The sequence below is a fragment of the Hemicordylus capensis genome, chromosome 4 (assembly GCF_027244095.1).
Source record: "Hemicordylus capensis ecotype Gifberg chromosome 4, rHemCap1.1.pri, whole genome shotgun sequence".
Classification (NCBI taxonomy): Eukaryota; Metazoa; Chordata; class Lepidosauria; order Squamata; family Cordylidae; genus Hemicordylus; species Hemicordylus capensis.
In genome coordinates, this window is record NC_069660.1 from 110,257,255 (window position 1) to 110,278,756 (window position 21,502).

Here is a 21,502-nt window from a genome sequence, read left to right on the forward strand (position 1 = left end):
CTGATCAATGGATTAATTAACCCTGATCTTGAGTGTTATGAAAGGAGAAAGAACATTTCTCTATCCATTCTCTCCATACTACCCATCATTTCATAAATCTCTATCATGTCCACCCACTCCTCATCTTTTTTTCCCCTTAAACTAACATTCTCCAAATGCTTTGGCCTCCCCTAGTAGAAAAAGTGTTTCATCCCCTTCATCATTTTGGTTGGCATTTTCTGCAACTCTTCAAGCTCTATGGTAACCTTTTTGAGATGGGATGACCCGAATTACAGTAGATAAAGTCATAGGCGGAACTGGGGGGGCAGGCAGGGCATGTGCCCTAGGCGCCACTGAGGTGGGGGTGCCACGCCAGTTCCTGCCACCCCCACCCTATTGCCACTTGCCTCCAGCTCCGGCCTAGGATCGGCGAGGCCTAGATCGGAGCAGCCTGCAAACTGCAGAGCTCTTCTCTCCCCGCCTCTCAGCTGATCGGCGGGTGGGCGGGGCTTCCAGAGAGGCCTCCGATTAGGCCTCCCTGAAGCCTGAACTCGCAGGCCCCAAGGAAGGCAGGAAGGAGGCTGGCAGAGCTCCCTGCAGCAGAGCAGACCATCCAGCACAGCTTTTGCAAGGTAGGCTGTGAATTCCTTTTTGTGGTTACCCCCGTATATAGGGATCTGCTTGCCATAGGGCTTTGATATGGGTGGTGGGGCGAGACTGAGAAGTCTCTGGATATTTAATTTAAAACAGACTGAAAAATGTGCTGGCTTTAAAAACAAAAACTATCTAAGGCCTATAAGTGGCTTGTTTCATGTCAGAACATTACAAAAACTTCTGGAACAAATATTTATTTATTCATTCTTTCTTTCATTCATTCATTTATAAATGCACTTATGTTCAAGTTGTTTTGCAACCCAGAAGGTCTGAGTGAGAACTGTGAAGCATGTGTGGTGCTTTTATTTTATTTTATTTTATTTTATTTTATTTTATTTTTCTTGTGTGTGAACTGCTCTCCAATAACTCGCAGGGACTTCAGGGTAAATCTGGCCAACATGTGAATGCAGCACCTCCATTCCAGAGGAGATGTGTGTTAAAGGGCTTTAAAAGCCTCGTGTGAAAAACCTCCTGGAATCAAACTTTACTGAATTTGTTCAGAATTCTGAGAAAACAAACATAGGCTCACCCTGCATGGTTGAAAGTCTCCTTTGCTAATCTGCAGCGAGGGGGCCATTTTAATAATTAGCGTTGCTAGTGTGTTCTAGGCATTAAAAGTAGCACAAATATATAGTACTCAATGTATATCACTATATACTGTGAAGTGTGCATGTGTGTATTCAGTGAAATGTATTTCCAGGCAGCATACTTATTTTGAAATATCAGACTTAAATCCTTGGGGGCCTGGGATGTGTGGAGGCCCTGGACTTTGAGGGGCTGGGGGCCCATTTTAAAATCTCATCTTGGCCCATTCCAACCTTGCTATGCCCCTGGTGGTCACTACACATGGGTTTCTGCACAACACCTGCACAGAAGAAACTTCCATGTAGAAAATGTGTCTCTTGTAAATTGACCCTGAATTTTCCATCCATGACTGGGATATTTGAGAGTTAGAGTCAATAATAAAAGAACAGCACACTGCTTGTGACATGAAGGGGCAAATTACAATGATTTCTTAGTCTGGCAAGGGCTGGTTTTGGCCCTGGCAGAACTTGGCTGTCTGCTCCTGTTGCAAATGCCTCTGTCTAGTGTGGCAAACTAACGTATCCTCCTCCCTCTTGGTGTCAAAGTAAGCACTGGTGTGGTGAATGCATACATACCCCATCATGAGCCAACAGTCATCATAAGACAAAGGCTGGCAGGAATCATTCACTGGTTTATAGACACACACACACACCACCACCTTCTTCTTCCCCTATTTTGCTAGTAGCTATTTGGGCAGGTGATCCTCTAGGACAAAGTCATGTTTTTTAAAAAGAATGAGATGAGACAGAGAAAATGACACTTGGAATCCTTGCATAACTCTTGACTGTTGTTCTAAGTCTTACAGAGATGGCTCATGTTTTCAGGTTTTGATCAACAACCATGTCTAGATGGTATAGTGTTCCTTTTAACAGGGATTTCCAGATATTGTTGACTACAAGTCCCATCATTCCTGTTTGGACAGGGGCGCAATTTCAGTGCTTGCCCTAGGCGCTATTTTCCCTAGTTACGCCTCTGGATAAAGTATTCTGAACTGCATTTATAGCATGGATTTCTATGAAGGCATTACTATACCTTGTTATAATATTCCTAACTTAGCATTTGCCTTTTATACCAACAGTGCATTCTGAGTTGATGTTATCACTGAGCTATGCACTTGCCCCCAAGTTCTCTTTCCTGGAAAGCTCGTCACATCAGATTCTATCCATGTCAAAGTTGGCATCCCCACTTTCACATGCACAACTTTTAACATATTTATATTGCACCATCATGTGCATCACTTATTATTTATATTGCACCCTCCTGTGCTGGGACAGAAGAGCCCTGCTGAAGTAGAGCCTTATCTAGTCCAGCACCCTACTTCCAAAAGAGGACAAGCAGATGCTTCTGGGAATGGGTAACAGTGGGCAAGCAGGAGATGAAGGCAGACCCCCTCTCCTGCCCATTACTCCCCAGAACTATAGGGCAGGAAACACTCGAGGGCAGAAAGTACTGTGCTGTCCAAGAAGCAGTTTGAAAATCTATTGCAAGTCACCATCTAGTGCAACATATTCAAAGTAATGTTTTTTCAAGCTGTGCACCTAGGAGCCCTAGAGTTCCTTGAAAGTTTATTGGACTCTCTCGGTGACAAGCTTAATAATGGCAGTCAAGCTTCCCCGACAAGGCAATTCATAGTGAACTCCAAAATGCCACTTCAAGTAACCAAGAGCCCCAAAACACACCACAGAATCCTCTGCAATGTGCAGGATCCTATGGCAGACAAGTTGATGTTTCCTGAAGCTAAGACAGTTGATAACTAAGGCTTGTAAATAAAGTGGTTATTCAGTGACACAACTGTATGGAAGGAAGGAAAAGGGAAATGAAAAAACACAAAGATTAAAGATCAAATGGATAGTGGCGCCATTAGGGGGTGGTGCATGGGGCACCAGCCTCTACTGAATTGCTTAGAGACCCAAATCTCATCAGCTGGTGTAGTGAATGTTTTTTTCTTTCTTAGCCTGTCAGATTTATTTACCTGGTAATGTTTCCTGATGGACAAGAACTAATATTTCACTACCCTCTGAGTTTTCAGTACCAGGCAAGCTTTTCTGATGGGTAATGCTTTCTGATGGACTAGACTGGATTTTTTCAGCACCCATGCACATTTCAATACCGGGGTAGGTTTTTCCAATGGGTAATGTTTTCTGGACCATAATTTTTCATTACTCTGTCAGATTTCAGTATTGTTCAATAATGTTTCCTGATGGACTTCATCAAATTTCATTTCCCCCCAGTACCATTCACATTTCAATACCAGTGCAAGTTTTTCTGATGGACAATGTTTTATATGATGGACAAGACTGAAAATTTTCATTAATGAAACCTGTCATATTTCATTACTGAGGCAAGCTTTTCTGATGGGTGATGTTTTAGGATGGACCATACCAAGGGCAGGCAACCTGGGCTTTCCAGATTTTGTTGAACTACAACTCCTATCATCCCCAGTCATAATTTTTTTGGGGGGTGATGGAAGTTGTAGTTCAACAACAGCTGGACAGCCAAGGTTGCCAACCCCTGAACTGCACCATATATTTTCATGACTCTGTCAGATTCCAGGACCGAAGTAAGCTTTTCTGAGGAGTAATTTTTTTGTTAATCTAGACCATAACTTTTCATTACCCTGGCAGATTTTAGTATTGGGATAAGCTTTATAGTTTCCCCCTCTTTGTATTTCAAATGCCAAATAACAAAAGCAACAAAACCTGATGCTTTTCTGTAGAAGTTGCATTGGTTTTGTTCCCATTTTGAGCTAATAAAATAGGAACATAGGAAGCTGCCATATACTGAGTCAGATGATTGGTTTATCTAGCTCTTCACAGACTGGCAGTGGCTTCTCCAAGGTTGCAGGCAGGAATCTCTCTCGGCCCTATCTTGGAGATGCCAGGGAGGGAACTTGGAACCTTCTGCTCTTCCCAGAGCGGCTCCATCCCCTGAGGGGAATATCTCACAGTGCTCACACTTCTTGGAGAAGCCAGGGAGGGAACCTGGAACCTTCTGCTCTTCCCAGAGTGGCTCCATCCCCTGAGAGGAATATCTCACAGTACTCACACTTCTTGGAGAAGCCAGGGAGGGAACTTGGAACCTTCTGCTCTTCCCAGAGTGGCTCCATCCCCTGAGGGGAATATCTCACAGTGCTCACACTTCTAGTCTCCCATTCAAATGCAACCAGGGTGGACCCTGCTTAGCTAAGGGGACAAGTCATGCTGGCTACCACAAGGCCAGCTCTCCTCTCAGGAATTCTGGGCTGTGGGCGGGGGGAAGAAAGCCGTTTCCTTTAATCATACTAAGCATGCTCCTCTACAGTTGAACACGCTCAGTAGCTTAGGGTAAGAAAAGCTGACAGGGTAAGAAAAAGTTCATTATACTGGCCTTGCATCAGCAGCCTCCATGACCTTTTCCAGAAAGAAAGCGCAGCCATGGAGGCACCTGCACACAGCATGGGAGAAAGCACCTAGCCTCAAGTAGCTCTTGTTGCTTCAACTTTCATAGGTGCTGTATTATGGAGGCTTTAAATAGCATGTGTAATCATTCTTTGGGGGGTATGATTGAGTTTAATTATCAAAAGTGAAGCTCTGGTCCTAGCAACACCCCTGTAAATGGATTTCAGCGGGCAGTGACATTTATAGCAGACCCGCCCCCCGCCCCCACATTATCAGGTGACCTTACCTTCATTTTCATCTTGTACAGCAGCTGTGTTTTCATCCTCATCCTCTGTACTGGAATCACTAGGCTCAGGTTCAGAACTCAAAAACTGATCATTTTCAATGGCCTCAGCTATTTTCTCTTGGACTGATTTGCAGTCTTCAAAAAATAGCACCACAATCATTTAAAACAAAAAGAGGAGCAAAGGAGAGAAATTGGGGGTGGGGGAGGAAATGTTGATCATAAATTAGCTAACAATTGACTCTACTAGCAGCTAAGGGGAACAATTAAAATCCAGAAACCCTCAACCACAATGATGCATTAAACTCCTACATAAAGGCAACAGCAATCAATTTTTAATAAATGAAAACTTCATGCAGCAAAATCACCACCATGCAAAGCACAAAAATCTGCCACAAAAATACCACCAAGCCATAAAGTGACCTTTGTCCAGAAATGCTTTTAATTTGCAAGTAACCAAAACAATTATACAACAGAAAAGCTGTTATACTGCAGATAAACTCAGGCCATATCTGAATAATAAACTTCCAAACACTATTCAGATGATTCTGTCAATTCCCTAAATAAGTTAAATAGCTTGCAAGCTTCCCCTCACCTTGATGCATGGACTGATCTGAATGTAAATCCCTATGCATCAACGCACAAATATCTGATATTCCTAACTGCATGAGAAATTATGTCTACTATTTTTGCCACATTTTTACTGCATTCCTATTAAGCTCATAATATAGTTTAAAGTTGTGCTAATACTTTCATCGTAACATCAGTGCTTATGTAATAAAGTTATTTACATTTTACTTGCTCTAGAAATATGTATTATTAATATTGCATCCCTATCAGCTTAGCAACTGCTATTCCCAGAACAAACACAGAAGATTTTTCTTCTTCGGTCCAAAATGACATATGAAAAAGGAATCAATGTGAGAAAGTTGCAAACCTCTCTGGTATTTATGTTTTTTAAAGAAAGCCTGAAGGGTTCTGCATAGCTATAACACTATATTAATGTGTTTGAGAGCTGAGTCTTCCCTACAAATTGCCTAGGCTACACACAATGTATATAACAAGGTTAAACTGTTTGGTGTCTAAGGCTGCTTTTAGTTCTGTCTCTGCAATGTGGATGGAACTGATAGGTCATTGCAATGAAGGACTTAAGACTGCAATAAATCCTTAGTACACTGGCCCTGATCTAGATCTCATCATGCACAAAAAGCCACATGCGCCTACTGGTCATAAATGGGGACAGGAACTCCTATCCAGCTAATTAGAGGCACCCAGGTGAACACTGACAGGAAGATGCAGATACTCATACAGATTGTCATCTACACCTGGGGTTCGCAGCCTTAGGTCCCCAGATGTTGTTGGACTTCAATTCCCATAATTCCCAGCCTTTGGCCATTGGGGCTGGGGATTATGGAAATTAAAGTCCAATAACATCTGGGGACCCAATGTTGAGAATCCCTGATCTACGTACTAGTGTGGAATCTTATCTTAGCAGACCTAAATAGGTGGAAAAAACTAAATCTTTCTTGGCTGGGGAAGATAGCATCAGTTAAAATGAATATTTTATATCAAATGATTCCAGTTAAGATTGAAGATAAGAAGTTGAATATGTGGCAGAATCATATACACTCCTTTATTTGGGCTTATAAGAAAACAAGAATCAAGTTTAGGATTATGTAAAATGCAAAAGAATGGGGAAGATTGGCTGTCCCTAACTTGAAATTATACTATCATGCCAGTTGTTTGACATGAATTTCAGATGGGATCAGAGAACCATATGGTCTGATTATGAATATGGAGGGATCAGATCTTTCAGATGGGTTACATAAGCTTTTATGGACTAACATAAAAATAAAGGACCAGGATATAAAATCCCACACAATCAGAAATAGTCTGCTAAGTGTTTGGGACAACTATAAGAAAAGGATCAGCCCACATCTATCACCGTTGGCATCTATTTTAAATATTTTTTCCATAAAGAAGATAAATCTAATAAGTTTGATCCTTGGAGAGAGAAGGCATATAATATGCAAAGCTTAACTAGTGGAAAAGCAAAACTTAAATCTATTCAAACCCTCACTTTGGAATAGTCCGAGGAACCTTCATGGTTTCAATATTTACAAATTAGTTCCATAGTGCAGAAAGAAATACAAAGACAAGGTGATAAGCTTAGAGATTTAACAGAATTTGAAATACTAATAACAAAAAATGCTGATCATTTATTGGAATTGATATATAAGTTGATGGTGAAATATGAGTCAGAAACAGAACAGATAAAAGACTGCATGATTAAGTGGATGCAAAATTTAAACAGGGCAATTGATATTCAACAATGAGAACATCAAAGGAATGTGAATATTAACTTTACAGCAAATAGTACCTTAAGAGAAAACTGGTACAAAATGTATTTTCATTTGGTACATTACTCCTAGGACCTTTAGAAAGATGGACCGTAATTACTCGGGAGACTGTTGGAAATGTAAGAATCATGCGGGGACATTCTATCATATGTGGTGGACTTGTGGCAAAGCACAACAATTTTGGAAAAAAATTCACTCTAAGATGCAACAAATTTTAAATATAAACTCTCCTTATTCACCTGAGCTTTTTCTTCTTAAAGATGACTAAATCTTATATACCTACTAAACACACAGAGTTGTCCTTATATATGATTACTGCTGCCAGGATTCTCGATGCTGCCAGTTGGAGGTCACAGGCAACCCTGACCTTGGACGAATGGCTACTAAAGCTATGGGAATATGCTTCGATGGCTAAGATCACTGCTTATTTGCAGAATACCTCAGATGAAATATCTGCGTTAAACTGGAAACCTTTCATAAGTTACAATTTAGCACAGGATCACTCCCATTGGTGGTGGTGGTGGTTGTTTTATACTCTGGGCTGATTAACATTACTTATATCTTTCTGTAATATCTGATGTGGGGGGAAGGCTGGCAAAGGGTGGAAGCGGAATCTTGGATTGTCATATGTAACTTGTTGGAAGTTCACGAGATGATAATGTAATCATGTTATTTCTTTTTATTTTCTTATTAAATAATTTTAAGAGAGAGAGAGAGAGAATCCCTGATCTATACACTATTCAGCTACATACCTGGAAAAGCTTGCTAAGGTGGGTGGATCTCTCTGCTAGATTCTGGGAACTGGCTATGAAGTAAGTCCCACTAAACATGCTGAGATTGTATGGATAATCATATTCCTAGGAAGCAATCTGTTTGTTTTTTACAATGTACAATCTTCATGTATTATTATTTCTTGTTTACACAGTCAGACAGGTGTTATTGACTGGTTTGTTTTATCCAGACATCGAGTCCTTCCCAAGGACCTGGGATGGCTGAATTTAATTGCCAATACTGTTGGTTATTATATATATATATTGTTGCAAAATATAGGCTGTTCCCAGTAAAGTTGCTTTTTGTAATTGGCTGGTGGTGATTTATGTGGCCCCTATGGTGTTGAGGTGCTCTTCAAGTTGTTTTGGAATTGCACCTAGGGTGCCAGTTACCACTGGGATTATTTTGGTCTTTTTCTGCCACAGCTTTTCAATTTCAATTTGTAGAACTTATTTTTATTATTATTGCTTCTTTTTTACTTTTCCCCTTACAAACTTCCCCTCTGTTTTATCTATATTTTATCTTATGCTACTTGGGAAATTTTCCAGTGTTATTTGGGCTCATATGTGTAACATGTGAAAATTATCACTTTCTGATAAATAGGGGGGCAAAGACAAGATACGTTATGCATCTGAATGAATGTTTCTAACTTTCTGAGGGGAAAGAATTGGGTCAAAATTGATAGCTAGTTCCAGCTACCCTTAGAACCAGCACCCTCATATCAACTCCCAGTTGCTTAGATGAGTGTCATGTGGTCTTTCCACACTTCACTGAAGTCAAACATACATTGTTCTATATCCTGTCCCCCCACGCAGAACAATGCATTAGCTGCGCTCATGTTTCCTATTGTGAAACCTTTAAATGACAATTTTTACTTTATCCTTAGATCTGCGATGACACACTTCATCTTCCAAACACTACACAACAATTTCAGTAGCCTCATATACAATATTTCACTGCCTCCAACTAAAGCAGCAGAGTTTGAAGATACTCTCTATGCTAAATATTATGTTAATTCATATCCAGAACTATCAAATGACTGTTTAATTATCCCAGAAATCTGAACTTAAACAAAAATGATGATACCCTTTGCTCTAAAATCTGTGGCAGGCCATTAACTCAACCCAAATGATTACTCCATGTTTCCATTTTGTATTAGAGCACTTACTCCTACATGTGTACTTGTTAAGCAGTTAATAACTTCATTCTTCAACAGCACTTAAATATTCATCTCATCTAACAGTCTAATTGGGAAGTCGCTCACATCAAGAAATCCAGCATATGGATGAAGGGAAAAATTTCAAACAACTGCACACCTATAAATAATTCAGCATAATTATCCAGAACTGTGTTTTTTCAATTTCCCTGCATGTTACATACATAACAAATTGAAAGGCAATGATCAGCAATCCAACACCAATATGTTTGCAAACAATTCAAATTTTACAACATTCTGCACATGCCAAACCATCCCATCCAACAGAAAGCAAAAAACCAAACCAACAAACCATCAACATCTATTAAAATCAAGTTAAGACATACATATTTTACCACCAGAACAATACATACAAAAATACAAATAAAAAATATCAGTATGACTTATGGCTCTCTTTCAAGTCTACATCACCACAGACAGCACACTGATTAATATTAATTGATGCACTATTGGGATTATTGCACCATGATCTAGATTTTAAAATGCACACCTTCCATTTTGTTTTTACTTCATGGGACTTGATTCAGGGAAAATAATCAGTCATTTAGCCTCAGTTATTTTGGTATGACTAAAGGGATTTATCCAAAATCTCACAAAGAAAAAATCTGAATACAAACTTCACCAATAAACTCATAATTCACTGCCCTAAATGATAAAAAGCACAAAAAGCTCATTTTAGGTGTCATCATGTAGACGCCTAAAAGAACTATCCACCAATCAATGTGGTTTGATACAATCTTTCTTCAGGATTTCCTTACAGATGTCACAGTCTTTCCAGCTACAATTTTAGAAGCAATAGCTATCAGGTCTGGGTTTATTGGTTTCTCTGGGATCCATTTCACCTGACTGTCTCTGTTTTCATCGAGGAAAGGAATAAATGCAATTGTCACAAAAAGTCCAACAGACAGTAGTGATGGAGACAAGAGAAAGGCTCACCAAAGCCTTACATGTTAAATCACATACAAAACCATTACAATACTTAGAACATAAGATAACACAGCCATTTCAGGACACATCACAGCCGATTATTTGGCACACATGGTGAAGAAGAAGAAAAATCACACCATTTTAACAAGCCAGGCAATCATATTTCACATGCCAAATCAAAATGCAACATGGAAGTGCACTGGAGAACCAACAAAACAACACACTTGTATGTAGTGAACCTATCACTGTTCTCAATGCAGACCATACTCACCACCTTCTTCCTCATCTTCTGAAGGCTCCCTGCTTCTGCATTGCACTTCCAGGGTCTTGCCTTCTGAGTGCACAAATACATCGTCCTCCCTGTCCTCACTTTCGCTCACATCTACTGGCCCTACAAGCTTCAGATTCTCACTGACTGGAGTCGTGTGCAGAAGGTTCTTCTCCATTGTTGTTTCATCAAAGGGACCTGGTACATGTTTGGCATTTGTGCTTTCTACTGCACCTACTTCTTCTTCTTCCTCCACATCAGTTTCTTGACCCTCTTCTCTTTGGGTTTCTGCGGTTTCATTGTCGCATTCCGAAAGCATCTCAGCATTATCTTTTTCATCATCTTGCTTTCTTGTTTCACCTTCAGACTCATTTTCACTGCTATACAATGTGCTGCTGGATGAGAGGGAAGGCACACACTTCCTGTCTACAAACAGTAAACATAATTGCATTTTAATGGCTTTGCATTCAGTTCTTGCAGTCATTCTTTGCCAGGTCATGTGGAGAAACCTAGATATTGTGAGATGCACCTTCCTTCATGGAAGTAAAAAGTGTTGCTAGGGGAAAGTGAGAATTCTGCTGCTCAGTGATAAATCACCATGCTGGGTATATATAAGACACCTGGCTCAAACGTAGGCATCTACGATCTAGGTAGCAGGGTAGCAATGCCCATCCCTCTCCTGCCTAAGCCACTTGCCGCTAAGAGCAGAAAGAATTAAGCCAGATCAGAGCTGTCCTTAGAGAGCCCTGGCGGGGTATGAGGCCCGGGGCAAATCAGCCAGTGTGGGGCCCCCTTCCAGTTAGTTCTCATGGGGATTAAAAGATCAGGGCCCAGGGCAGTCACCTGCTTGCCATGCCCTAAGCCAGATAGACTACTGGTATAAAGCACCTTTTAATATTCTTTAGTCAGCCTTATGACAGCCAACAGTCGTGTGCTTTCCATATCCTGCTTTAAGTGATAGAGATAATATTTGTGTGCTAACAACTTCATAAAAGTTGTTAGCTATAGCTACTCTAGTGTTGGCACCTATGCTAAATGGGCAAAGAGGCAGGGAGAGAGCAACTGGCCCTATCCAACCCCACTACAGCATCCCTCCAGTGGACGTGGCTGATCTCTACCTTCTGTTGTATTTAGATTGTGAGCCCTATGGGGAGAGGGAGCCTTTAAAAAAATGTTAACCACTTTGAGAACTTGTTGTTGTTGAAAAGCAGTAGTAGTATATGGGAGAAGAGGAGGGCAAATTGAACAACCCCTTAACTCCTTTTGAAGGATTTTTGTTGGTTTCCCCCCATGGATATCTCATGTGGTGATCTTCAGTATCAGATCCTATGCTTCAGATGACAGTGAGCTGTTTCAGTGCTGTTCAGTTTGCCTCAACTCGGGGATTCTTGCTGGTTAAGACTCCAAATCAAGAACTTTAATAGCAATATTTTTGCATACATATGTATGAAGGACCCAGGAGTATCAAAATAATTACTATAGTTTCATACCCAATAGAAATCTAAGAATGGATTCACACAGAGTCAAATATATACCCTGATTACACAGAAAGTCCGAACGAGACATATTTCTGTAACTCACTTAAAACTCAGGACATGAATTCTACTTCAGTGCTCCTGCAGAAAGAAAGAAAGCCAAGCCACATCTGTGACAGAATGGAAAGATGGGGGAAACCCTCTGCATACACTTGAGTTAGTATTGGAGAATAGAGGATTTGCTGTGGCAGCTGGGGTCATATGTATGAAAACAGGCACATGCACAACAGAACAGAGGAGTGTGCAAGTTCCTTCTTCACATACTTTAAGAAGCCTCTGTTTAGGGGCGGGATTTCCAGTGGCAGCAAAGAATGTATCTATGGTTAACAAATGCAACAGATAGGTTAGATGCTGTACCCAATAGTGTCTAAAGCATTGTGCAAGAATGGCCCTATAATTTCTCTTTCTCTTGTCCACTGTAGCTCCCTGTGTAGCTCCCTGTCAATCTTATGTATTGAACAGGATCCCCCAACCCTTAAGAGTCATGGCGGGGGGGGGGTCACAGTGGACTGCAGTAGGATCAGAAGTCAGGAAAGCTCTACTGCATGAGTGGAAATCCACTTGTGCAACTTTGAATCCAAGTCTAAGCATTTACTAGTAGTATATAATAATACTGTTTTGATTGTTTTTAATGTTGTTTTAAAATATTGTTTTAAAAATTTTAAATTGCTGTGTTTTAAATTTCTTGTTTTTGTTTTTAACTAATGTTTTAATGTTGTTTTTATCTTGTTGTAAACCGCCCAGAGACGTAAGTTATGGGCGGTATAAAAATGTGTTAAATAAATAAATAAAGTTACCAAAAATATGCATGTTAGCCAGTGATAAAGATGAGCCAGTGGTATCTCAGAAACAGTGGCATCTGGTGGTTCCTGGGACTGGGGTATGGAGGTGTAGAAAGCAGGGCAGGTAATGGGTGAAGCCACAAGCAGTGAGAGGTGGGGTCTATAGTGGGCAGTGCAGGAGGCAATGCCAATTGTGAGCAGCTGTGGAGATGGAGCCAGGACTAGGCAGGTGCCTTTCCAATAACTGGCAAAGGGTAGATTTGTAGCTGAGTGGGATCAAAATACAAACACATACACAAGCACACAAATCTCAGTTGCTCATCAGCATAGATACAAAGCAATATGGAAAACATCAATTGCTTTATAGTGCTTAGCAGGACTGCAGTAGTGTGTAGATTTGTACCAAACATGGCAGGATCAAAACACAAGTGCGCGCATGTGCACAGACACATACACACACACACACACGGAAAGAACTGTACAAGCCACAAGTAGAGCACAGACCAGCTACAAAAGGCTGCTTCTATGGACAGTAAATGCATTCTGAAATCACCAGAGCAGCTCTGTCTACCTGATTATTTTGAATATGAATACAGGAAGCCCTCTTCTTTCACCAGGGGTTCCATTCTGGCCTATTGCAGTGAACAGGGAAAGTGCGCAAAAAGAAACCTTGAGTGAACGGGTGGGGGGGTAGGTTCCTCATTACACTTAACTGTGCTCAAATCTCATTAAGGGGGGAGCAGAAATAAGATTAGTAAAGCACATTACCTTGCTCTCTAGCTGTCCAGCAATGCCCTCCAACCCCCAAATCCTCCTATTTGGGGGCTTTTCAGGGGGCGGAGGTGGAAAAGTCACAACATGGCCACTGGGAATGACGCAAAGTCATTTCCAGATGGGACTTAGCCACAAATAGCTGAAAATAACCCTAGTTCTACTGCACAAACAAAAAAACTAGGTATCTGTATCATGAATAGCTGAGAATAGCCCTAGTTTTAGGCAAACTAATCAATAACCGGTTCTCTATTCCAAAAATAGGGCTATTTTTGGCCCACGAACCAAGAAACTGGGTCTTTATGACCCACCTGAGAATAGCAGAAACCATAATAGGAGAACTTGCAAAAAAACAAGAAGCCCCTGTACTACTAATAATAAATAACAAGAACAAACTCTGAGCCAGAGTGGTACAGTGGTTAGTGTACTAGACTAGACTGGGGAAATCCAAGTTCAAATCTCCATTCAGCCATGCAACTCACTGAGTGACTCTGGGACACTCATTTATCTCTCAGAATAATCTTCCTCCTGGGGTTGTTGGGAGGATAAATGTAAACAGGTGCACCATCTTGGGCTTCTTGGAGGAAGCACAGGCTATACATGTAAATAGATCTCTATAAACCAAAAGTAAAGCAGAGACCAGCTACAAAAGTGGAGAACAAATGCATTCTGAAGTTACAAGGGCAGCTCTGCCTGCCTATTTAAAAACGTACATAAATAATAGAAAAATCACAGGTTCTTCTATTAGGCTTGCTGCAGCTACGAACCATCTCCTGTAATTTACAGAACACCATGGAAAGCAAAGATGCATGAAGACACTCTTTCCCTACTCCATAGCTGCTGAACAGCTGCGTGCCACTCTCTGCCCACCTTGGGTGATCACCACGTAGCCTGGGTGTCCATCCTAGCAAGCAACTATATTTTGAAATAGAAATCACATCCTGAATCCTTGCCCAATTAACCATATCCCCTAATGGACATATAGATGTTACAGACTGGGGATGTGCAAAACCAATTTGAATTGAACTGGGTATGGCCAGTGGGAGTTTGAACCAGCCCCAAAGTGGGGGCTGGTCCTAGTTTGAGCCAAACTGGGTCTAGTTTGACTGGTTCTTTCTGCTTGCAAAGGGGAATCCAATAAGGATTCCCCTTTACATGCAAAGGGGGGAACTCTATGGGGTTGAAAAGGGAGGGCAGGGGTGGGCAGGAAGTCATCTTATGTGTCGTGGCAGCACCCCTAAGCCTTGCCAGTGATCTCACCATCAGCATGGGCTGGTGGGGGCCGAATTTTGACCCATGCAGAAGTGATTAGGGTGACCTCCGGATATGCACAGAGGCCATTTTCAGCTCCCCTAGGCCCTGCAAGTGCTCTTGCCATCAACATGGGCTGGTGGGGTTGTGATTCGGGCCTGTACACAAGTGCAGAAGCGATTAGAGTGACCTCCAGACATGCACAGAGGCCATTAGCATCACCATGTACATTTGCATGGTGATGGAAATAGCAATAGCAATAGCGATAGCACTTACATTTATATACCGCTTTATAGCCGGAGCTCTCTAAGCGGTTTACAATGATTTAGCATATTGCCCCCAACATTCTGGGTACTCTTTTTACCGACCTCGGAAGGATGGAAGGCTGAGTCAACCTTGAGCCCCTGGTCAGGATCGAACTTGTAACCTTCTGGTTACAGGGCAGCAGTTTTACCACTGCGCCACCAGGGGCTCATGACCTCCATGCATGACCTCCATGCATGTGTGGAGGTCACACTAATGGCCTCCATGCATGTGCAGAGGCCCAAAATGGGTCCCCACCACCGCATGCTGGGGGGGGAGGAGTGCTGGCGGGGCCTAGGGGAACTGAGGCTGCTGCCGGCCCACCACTCAGGAGCTGCCACTGCTGTGGTGCTTAAGGTGACCTTCCACCCCCTTGCCCACCCTTTTAATCCCATAGGGTCCCCCCTTTGCGTTTACAGCATAAAGAACTTTGCAAGCATAAAGAACTGGCCAAACCAGGCCAAAACGACCTGGTTCTAGTGCAGAACCAAAGCACCATCTGATTCTAACAAACTGACTTGCAGACCCGGCAGTTTGGTTCTAACTTGAATCGAATTGCCCAGAGCAGTTCTGTGCACACCCCTATTACAGATACTGGCTACAATCCAGAGAAAAACCTGGTTAGCTCTCCACATAGCAAACTGATTTTTAAAATTATTTTTCTTCCAACATAATCCATTCCTCCTTTACACCACAACCAGATGGGAAGCTACTGCTGCAATTACAATATTTGAAAAGCAGTTTGGACCAAGAAATCCATACATATGCCCTAAAAGAAATTCTGGCTTCTTCCACCAGTTTCTAATATAAATAGTCCAGTCTTAGAGTTTGCTGTTCCTTCCAATGTTTTATGGAATGTCATTTTGGAAATTGGCCATAATGCTTCACATACAGATCAGATTAGAGAGCAAGGGAGAGAAAGCAGAGGTAGCATTCCTCCCCTCCAAACAAACACAAAGAAACCAGCTAAAGGTCAGACTTCCCAACAGCCAGCCAGACTACCTACTCTCTAACCAAAATGGTGATTGGTAGGGATGTGCACAAACTGTGGTTTGTACACTGGTTTGAATATGAACGAGTCCATGGTTTGATGAAGGTTCATTTGGCCAACCCATGAACCAGTTCCATGTGGCCCCAGGGGGTGGGTCCAGTGGGGGTGCTCCCCCAGGAACCCATGTGCAGCACTGATATGCATAAGACCTTCGTGCATGCGTGGAGGACATGTGTGTGCCGGCAGCACACATGAGTTGCTGGGGGTAGTGCCACTGCAGCAGAAAGCTGCATGGAGTGGCTGGCACACAGGTAAGGACCTCTGCTACTCACCTTTAAATGTACCACTCCCTGCCCATCCGCCTGGTGCCACACTTGAACAGCCTAATTGGTTCGTGGTTCAGCCAAACCGGAACGAATTGGTTCACCGAACCATGAACCAGATAGTATTCAAACCAATGCACAAACCATGATTTATGCACATCCCTAGTGACTGGATTCTTATGAGTAGCTAAAAGAAAAGGATTTCCCCAGCCACTGGGCACTTGGATTGGCTACCTGAGGAGTCAATCAGTCTCGTCCCTCTCTGATTGCTTTTCACTTTGCAAAAACAAGAGTAAGCATGCTTATTGGCTCCTGCCTTATTAATATTCATATTTTAAATGATTTGGGGCTTTTCATTTGTTCTTTAAGATCAATGCTACCATTGCCTACCTTACAACTCTTAAAGCAGCAGCAGACTGCAGGCAAGAGAAGCAGGGAACAACAAAGTGGTAGTAGGCACACAAAGTGGAGTCAGAGACAACACACTTGACTGAGAAATTTAAGGTGAGTGCTGCCCACTTGGCCCATAGATAAGATCCACCCCTGCTCAGAAAATATCTCACATATATATATATGCTTTGCTAATAATACAAACTAATTCCTAATATTTCAACTGCACTCTAGGGATCCATCAACAATCCATTACAGACAAAGCTAAAATCAATACTGTAACATATTTAATGCTTGTGGCTTCTGATTCACAGATCTACAATTTTGATTTTTGAGCACCTTTCATTCTTGTCTGCTTCTGATGATAATTAGTTATAATTTCTGCTAATATTTTAAATTATTCTTTCCATCTGTGCACTTCTGAATATTCTACAGAGCTTGTAAATTTTTGTAAAAAGAAAAATTCAATAAAACATGTTTGCCTGAGCTAACAATGTATAATTTAATTGTGGCATTGTACACTTGTAGTGCTAAGTATTTTGCAACACATGTGCTCCTATTCATTCTTATAACACCGCAGTAGGACTTGTCACACTAAACCCCATTTTCCAGATGGGAAAGCAAGACTAAAGGGAACATGGCCAATAAATATGCACAGCCAATAACTAAATAGTAAAAGCTGGAATTCAACCCAAAGCATTGCAGGTCCAAATTCAGCACTCTAAAAAATGGACAGCATCAGCAATCACTTTTGCTTAGATATTAGCATACCCCTCAACATGACCAGAAATAATGATGGTATGTTTGATTTTGAGCTATCCAGCTCATTAAAAATATTATGAGGGGTTTGGTTGGTTCCCCCCCCCCTCTTTCTTTTCTTTCTTTCTTTCTTTTTTTAAAGAATATAAACAGCCTAGTACAGAAATAGCTGCTTGCTTCAGCAAAACCGTCTGCACTGCTTTCCAGCTAATGAGTCATTCTGATTTATTCACAGGATTATGGTCTACTAGGATTTGAAAACCATAAGTTCAGAGTCTCTGACCAGTTCCCTATTTATGCCTCACGAAAGATGCTGCTTGGAAAAATGAGGACTTTGGATCCTCATCTATCTAGAGAGGCTATTAAAATCTTCCATATCTGGAGACTTTCTGCCTTCAGTTAGGCCTGCACAACATGTTGAATTCAGAAGCTGTGAAAGTAGAAGCTGTGAAAGCCATGCACAGATATAACTTGGCCTTCATTTCATTATATTGATAAAGGACAGACCCCAACACTTCCTAAAATGTTGTGCCTGTGGGCTGCCTAACTCCCAGGGATATACTGTATTTTCAGGAGGCACAACGGGCTTCAGAGGGAAGGGGAGATTGATGAAAATTGCCCCTCCCCTGTAACACCGGTACCGTGTTAGAACACCAGCAATGCGTTAGTCTGGATGTCAACCATTTAATGTTTCCAAATTTGTGCATACTTCATAATGAAATCACAACGTTTTATGAAGCTGCCCCAATTTTGCATGGGTATACATGCTCAGTGGCATGTTTCCTATAGTCATAAAATGATCATATGTTACATTATCCCCAGAAAATATCATGTTTGATCAAGCTATTGCATTAAACTTGATCTCTCAAGTCCAAGTCTCAGTTTATCAATTGAGACTTGATAAAGATGCATATAGCTTTCACTAGTCCCTCTACTTCAAGAAAAAAGCAGGAAAAAGCAATGCCCTAAGAAGGTCTGAAATACACACCGTCTGTTATACTAGTCATTATTACATTATTTTTTTTTTAAAGGCAAGAGAAAGAAGCCTGTCTCAGCTGACCTCAGATTTTATTTGTGTTTTTATCCAGCTGCCTTTTGACCTCAGAGGGATCCTGAGATTGTCACAATTAACACACACAAATAAAATACAATAAATCATATTAAGATAGAAATTAAACAAAGAACAGCAGACTACAAACAGGCCAGATGAAAATACAAAAACAGAACTTGAGGGATGTCAAAGAAATGACTAGCTTTGTCAAGGGACTTTGCCTTGGCACCTGATTGGCTAAAAGCATCATAGCTTAACTATGAAATAGACAAATATGTTCCTTCAGGCTTTCCACTGAGGCATTTCTATCTTCCCCCCCCGAAGACCAAAGCAAGGAGGAATATCTACTTATAACTAATTATCTAGAAGATATCTTGCAGTGTAGAACAACACACCTGAGAACTGACAGAATCTTGTTTTTTTGTTTGCTAAAAATTGGACAACTAAGTAAAAATCCAATTAATTCACACCAAAGGCAGCTGGACCACATAAAAAGATTTATGACTAAGCTACATACTTCAAGCCAATAGATATCAGAAGTGTCTACTTTAATGGTTCAAGCTTGTATCATCAAAATGGCCCACTCAGGTGCATTATTACCATAGTATAGGAAACAATGTTGCAGCAACAGGAAAAAAATTATTTGACAGATCTCTTTACTCCCCTCATGTGTACAATGATGTGTTTCCAACTAGGATAAAATTAAAACAGCACATCAGAATTTAGAGCAGAACCACTGTATTATACAATCACAGAGGTAGTCTTCAGCTTGCAGACTGGTATTCATTCTTGTTGCTATTTGTGGATAGTTATAAAGGCCAACTATCTCAGTGCGGCTTAAATTGGCCAGGAAGCACCAATCTGTCAGTATAACTCATTAGATATTTGCTACTCTTTTTCTAACATGTGACTAAGATATTATAATTTGAAATTTGCCTTAATTGGTTTTTCAAAAAATTAATTGATTGTTGTACTTTAATTGTGTTTGCTTTTAATTCTTGTAAACCACCTTTGAGCAAAAAGGAAAGATGGGATATATATTGCTATTTGTATAAGAATGTTTTTCTTTTTAAAATAAGAAAAATCATGGTTTTTTCCTATGATAAATTACTTTTATGTTAAGTAAATCAGTGTAGAAGAGGAGAAGGAGGATGACTAGCCCACCAAAGGCATGTTGCCCCCAAACCTGTATACAACCCTTGGACCTCGCTGTGGGCAGCCCCCAAACTTCAGTTCCTGACAAACAGCCTCAGCTCCCATTACAGATTTGAAGAACTTCCTCAGTGCTAAGTATTTATACAGCACAGATTCTATGAAGCAGATCTCTGTTGTTTCCACTGTACAGACGAACTGAGAAAGAGTGAACCACCCAAGATCCCCACCGCATCTATGGCAGAGCATTGGGTCTACTGCCTCCATTCTGTAGCAGATCTTGTTGAATGACAAGTGGTCTCCCTTGAAGATGTAGACAATTATAAACTGCTTCACTTTAGCTATCAGACTTGATAGGAAAACAAAGCAAGCTATGGCTGGTGCTGATGAAAACTGTAATCAGTGAGGTGATAGTGAGTGGCAACCCAATATGATTGGTCATCTTATTTCAACAGCTTCTAGCTGTAAATACACACATTTCCTAACCAGTCTTGCATGCTATTAATAAAACACTTCAATAAAGACTGTCACGCCTTTCCAATTAGCATGATCATTCCACTTAAGTAATATCTCGTTGGGATTTCTGCACTGAATGGATCAATTACTATCCCACAAAATGGGTCAGGATTTGCAGTTAAATGCTACTTATCTGAAATTTGTTCATCTGTAAAATTCAGAGTGCATTATTTAACTCCCTGCTGGGAGCTAGCACAGGGGCAGATCTATTGGGCTTCTAGTTAAGTCTACAATTAAAACAAAACTATTTCAAAATTGCTTAATGAGCGGCATGCTGAATTAGTGTTAAATAGTAGTAGCAGCATAGGATGCAAGAGCAACCAAGCATGTTCTTGTACAAAGCATGGGCTAAGGAAACAGTCCAAAGAAAACAGGCTACTAGCCTTGTCAATGACTAATCCAGCAGTTCAGCGTGTTGTGTGTGTCTTATGCATGTGAATGCATGTAATCAGATTATTAATGAAAACACCACATCAACCCTGTGCTGCAAGCATTGCCCTGAAGACGGCTGCTTCCCTGATCCATGCAGGTGCCATGTGTGTGCCAATGCTACACACAGGGCTGCTGGGAACAGGGAAGCAGCCGTGTGTGGCCTTTGAGAAGCACAGCACCATAACCAGATAGGGATGTGAACGGAACCACGGAGGCGTGGTCCGGCACAGGGGGGAGTGTGGCTTTAAGGGTGGGGGGTAGTACTTACCCGCCCCCGCTGCTCTTCCCCCTCTGGCGCTGGACTTTACTAAAACATTTTTGGGGCAGCAGAGATCCTCCCTGCCGCCCCTGCCCCCGTCATTGTCTGTGAGTGTGCAAGTAGTAGAAGCTGGCGCTAAGCATGCGCCCGTTGCGGCTCGTATGCGCCCATCGCTGGCGGCGGCACGTGCACCGTATATGTCACAATGACGTATGCGCATGTGTGGCGCCAGCTTCTACTACTTGCAAACTCTCAGACAACGGGGGCAGGGGCAGCAGGGAGGAACTCTGCCACCCAAAAACGTTTTAGCAAATTCCAGCGCCGGAGAGAGAAGAGCAGCGGAGGCGGGTAAGTACTACCCCCCCACCCTTAAAGCCACACTCCCTGCCCCCTGCCGGACCAGCCAAATTCCGGACCGGTCCAGAGGCTTCTTGCATGGCCCCGGACCGGTCCGTGCACACCCCTACAACCGGAATGGCAGTTGAGTGGCAGCAGAGCAAGTAAGGACCTGTATATCTCAGAGAGGAGAGCTGATCTTGTGGTATCAAGCATGAATTGTCCCCTTAG

General features: G+C 41.7%; 1 protein-coding gene and 1 long non-coding RNA gene across 9 annotated transcripts in view; one reads left to right on the forward strand and one right to left on the reverse strand.

Moving 5' to 3' along the window:
• ERICH3 (glutamate rich 3) overlaps positions 1 to 21,502 on the reverse strand; it is a 120,059-nt gene that overhangs the window by 12,565 nt on the left and 85,992 nt on the right. For all 7 annotated transcript variants that reach the window (XM_053244571.1, XM_053244573.1, XM_053244570.1 and 4 more), the window contains 2 exons: positions 10,424 to 10,846; positions 4,882 to 5,016 (listed from right to left, as the gene is read on the reverse strand). In XM_053244571.1, coding sequence (XP_053100546.1) covers positions 4,882 to 5,016; positions 10,424 to 10,846 — 558 coding nt within the window. The remainder of the gene's footprint in view (positions 1 to 4,881; positions 5,017 to 10,423; positions 10,847 to 21,502) is intronic.
• LOC128322728 (uncharacterized) lies at positions 532 to 20,251 on the forward strand. 2 transcript variants are annotated; one of them, XR_008305928.1, is made up of 4 exons: positions 532 to 611; positions 7,944 to 8,008; positions 16,746 to 16,880; positions 17,761 to 20,251. It is a non-coding gene; the product is annotated as an uncharacterized LOC128322728 (long non-coding RNA). The 2 variants fall into 2 exon arrangements; XR_008305927.1 differs by having other exon boundaries at positions 19,700 to 20,251.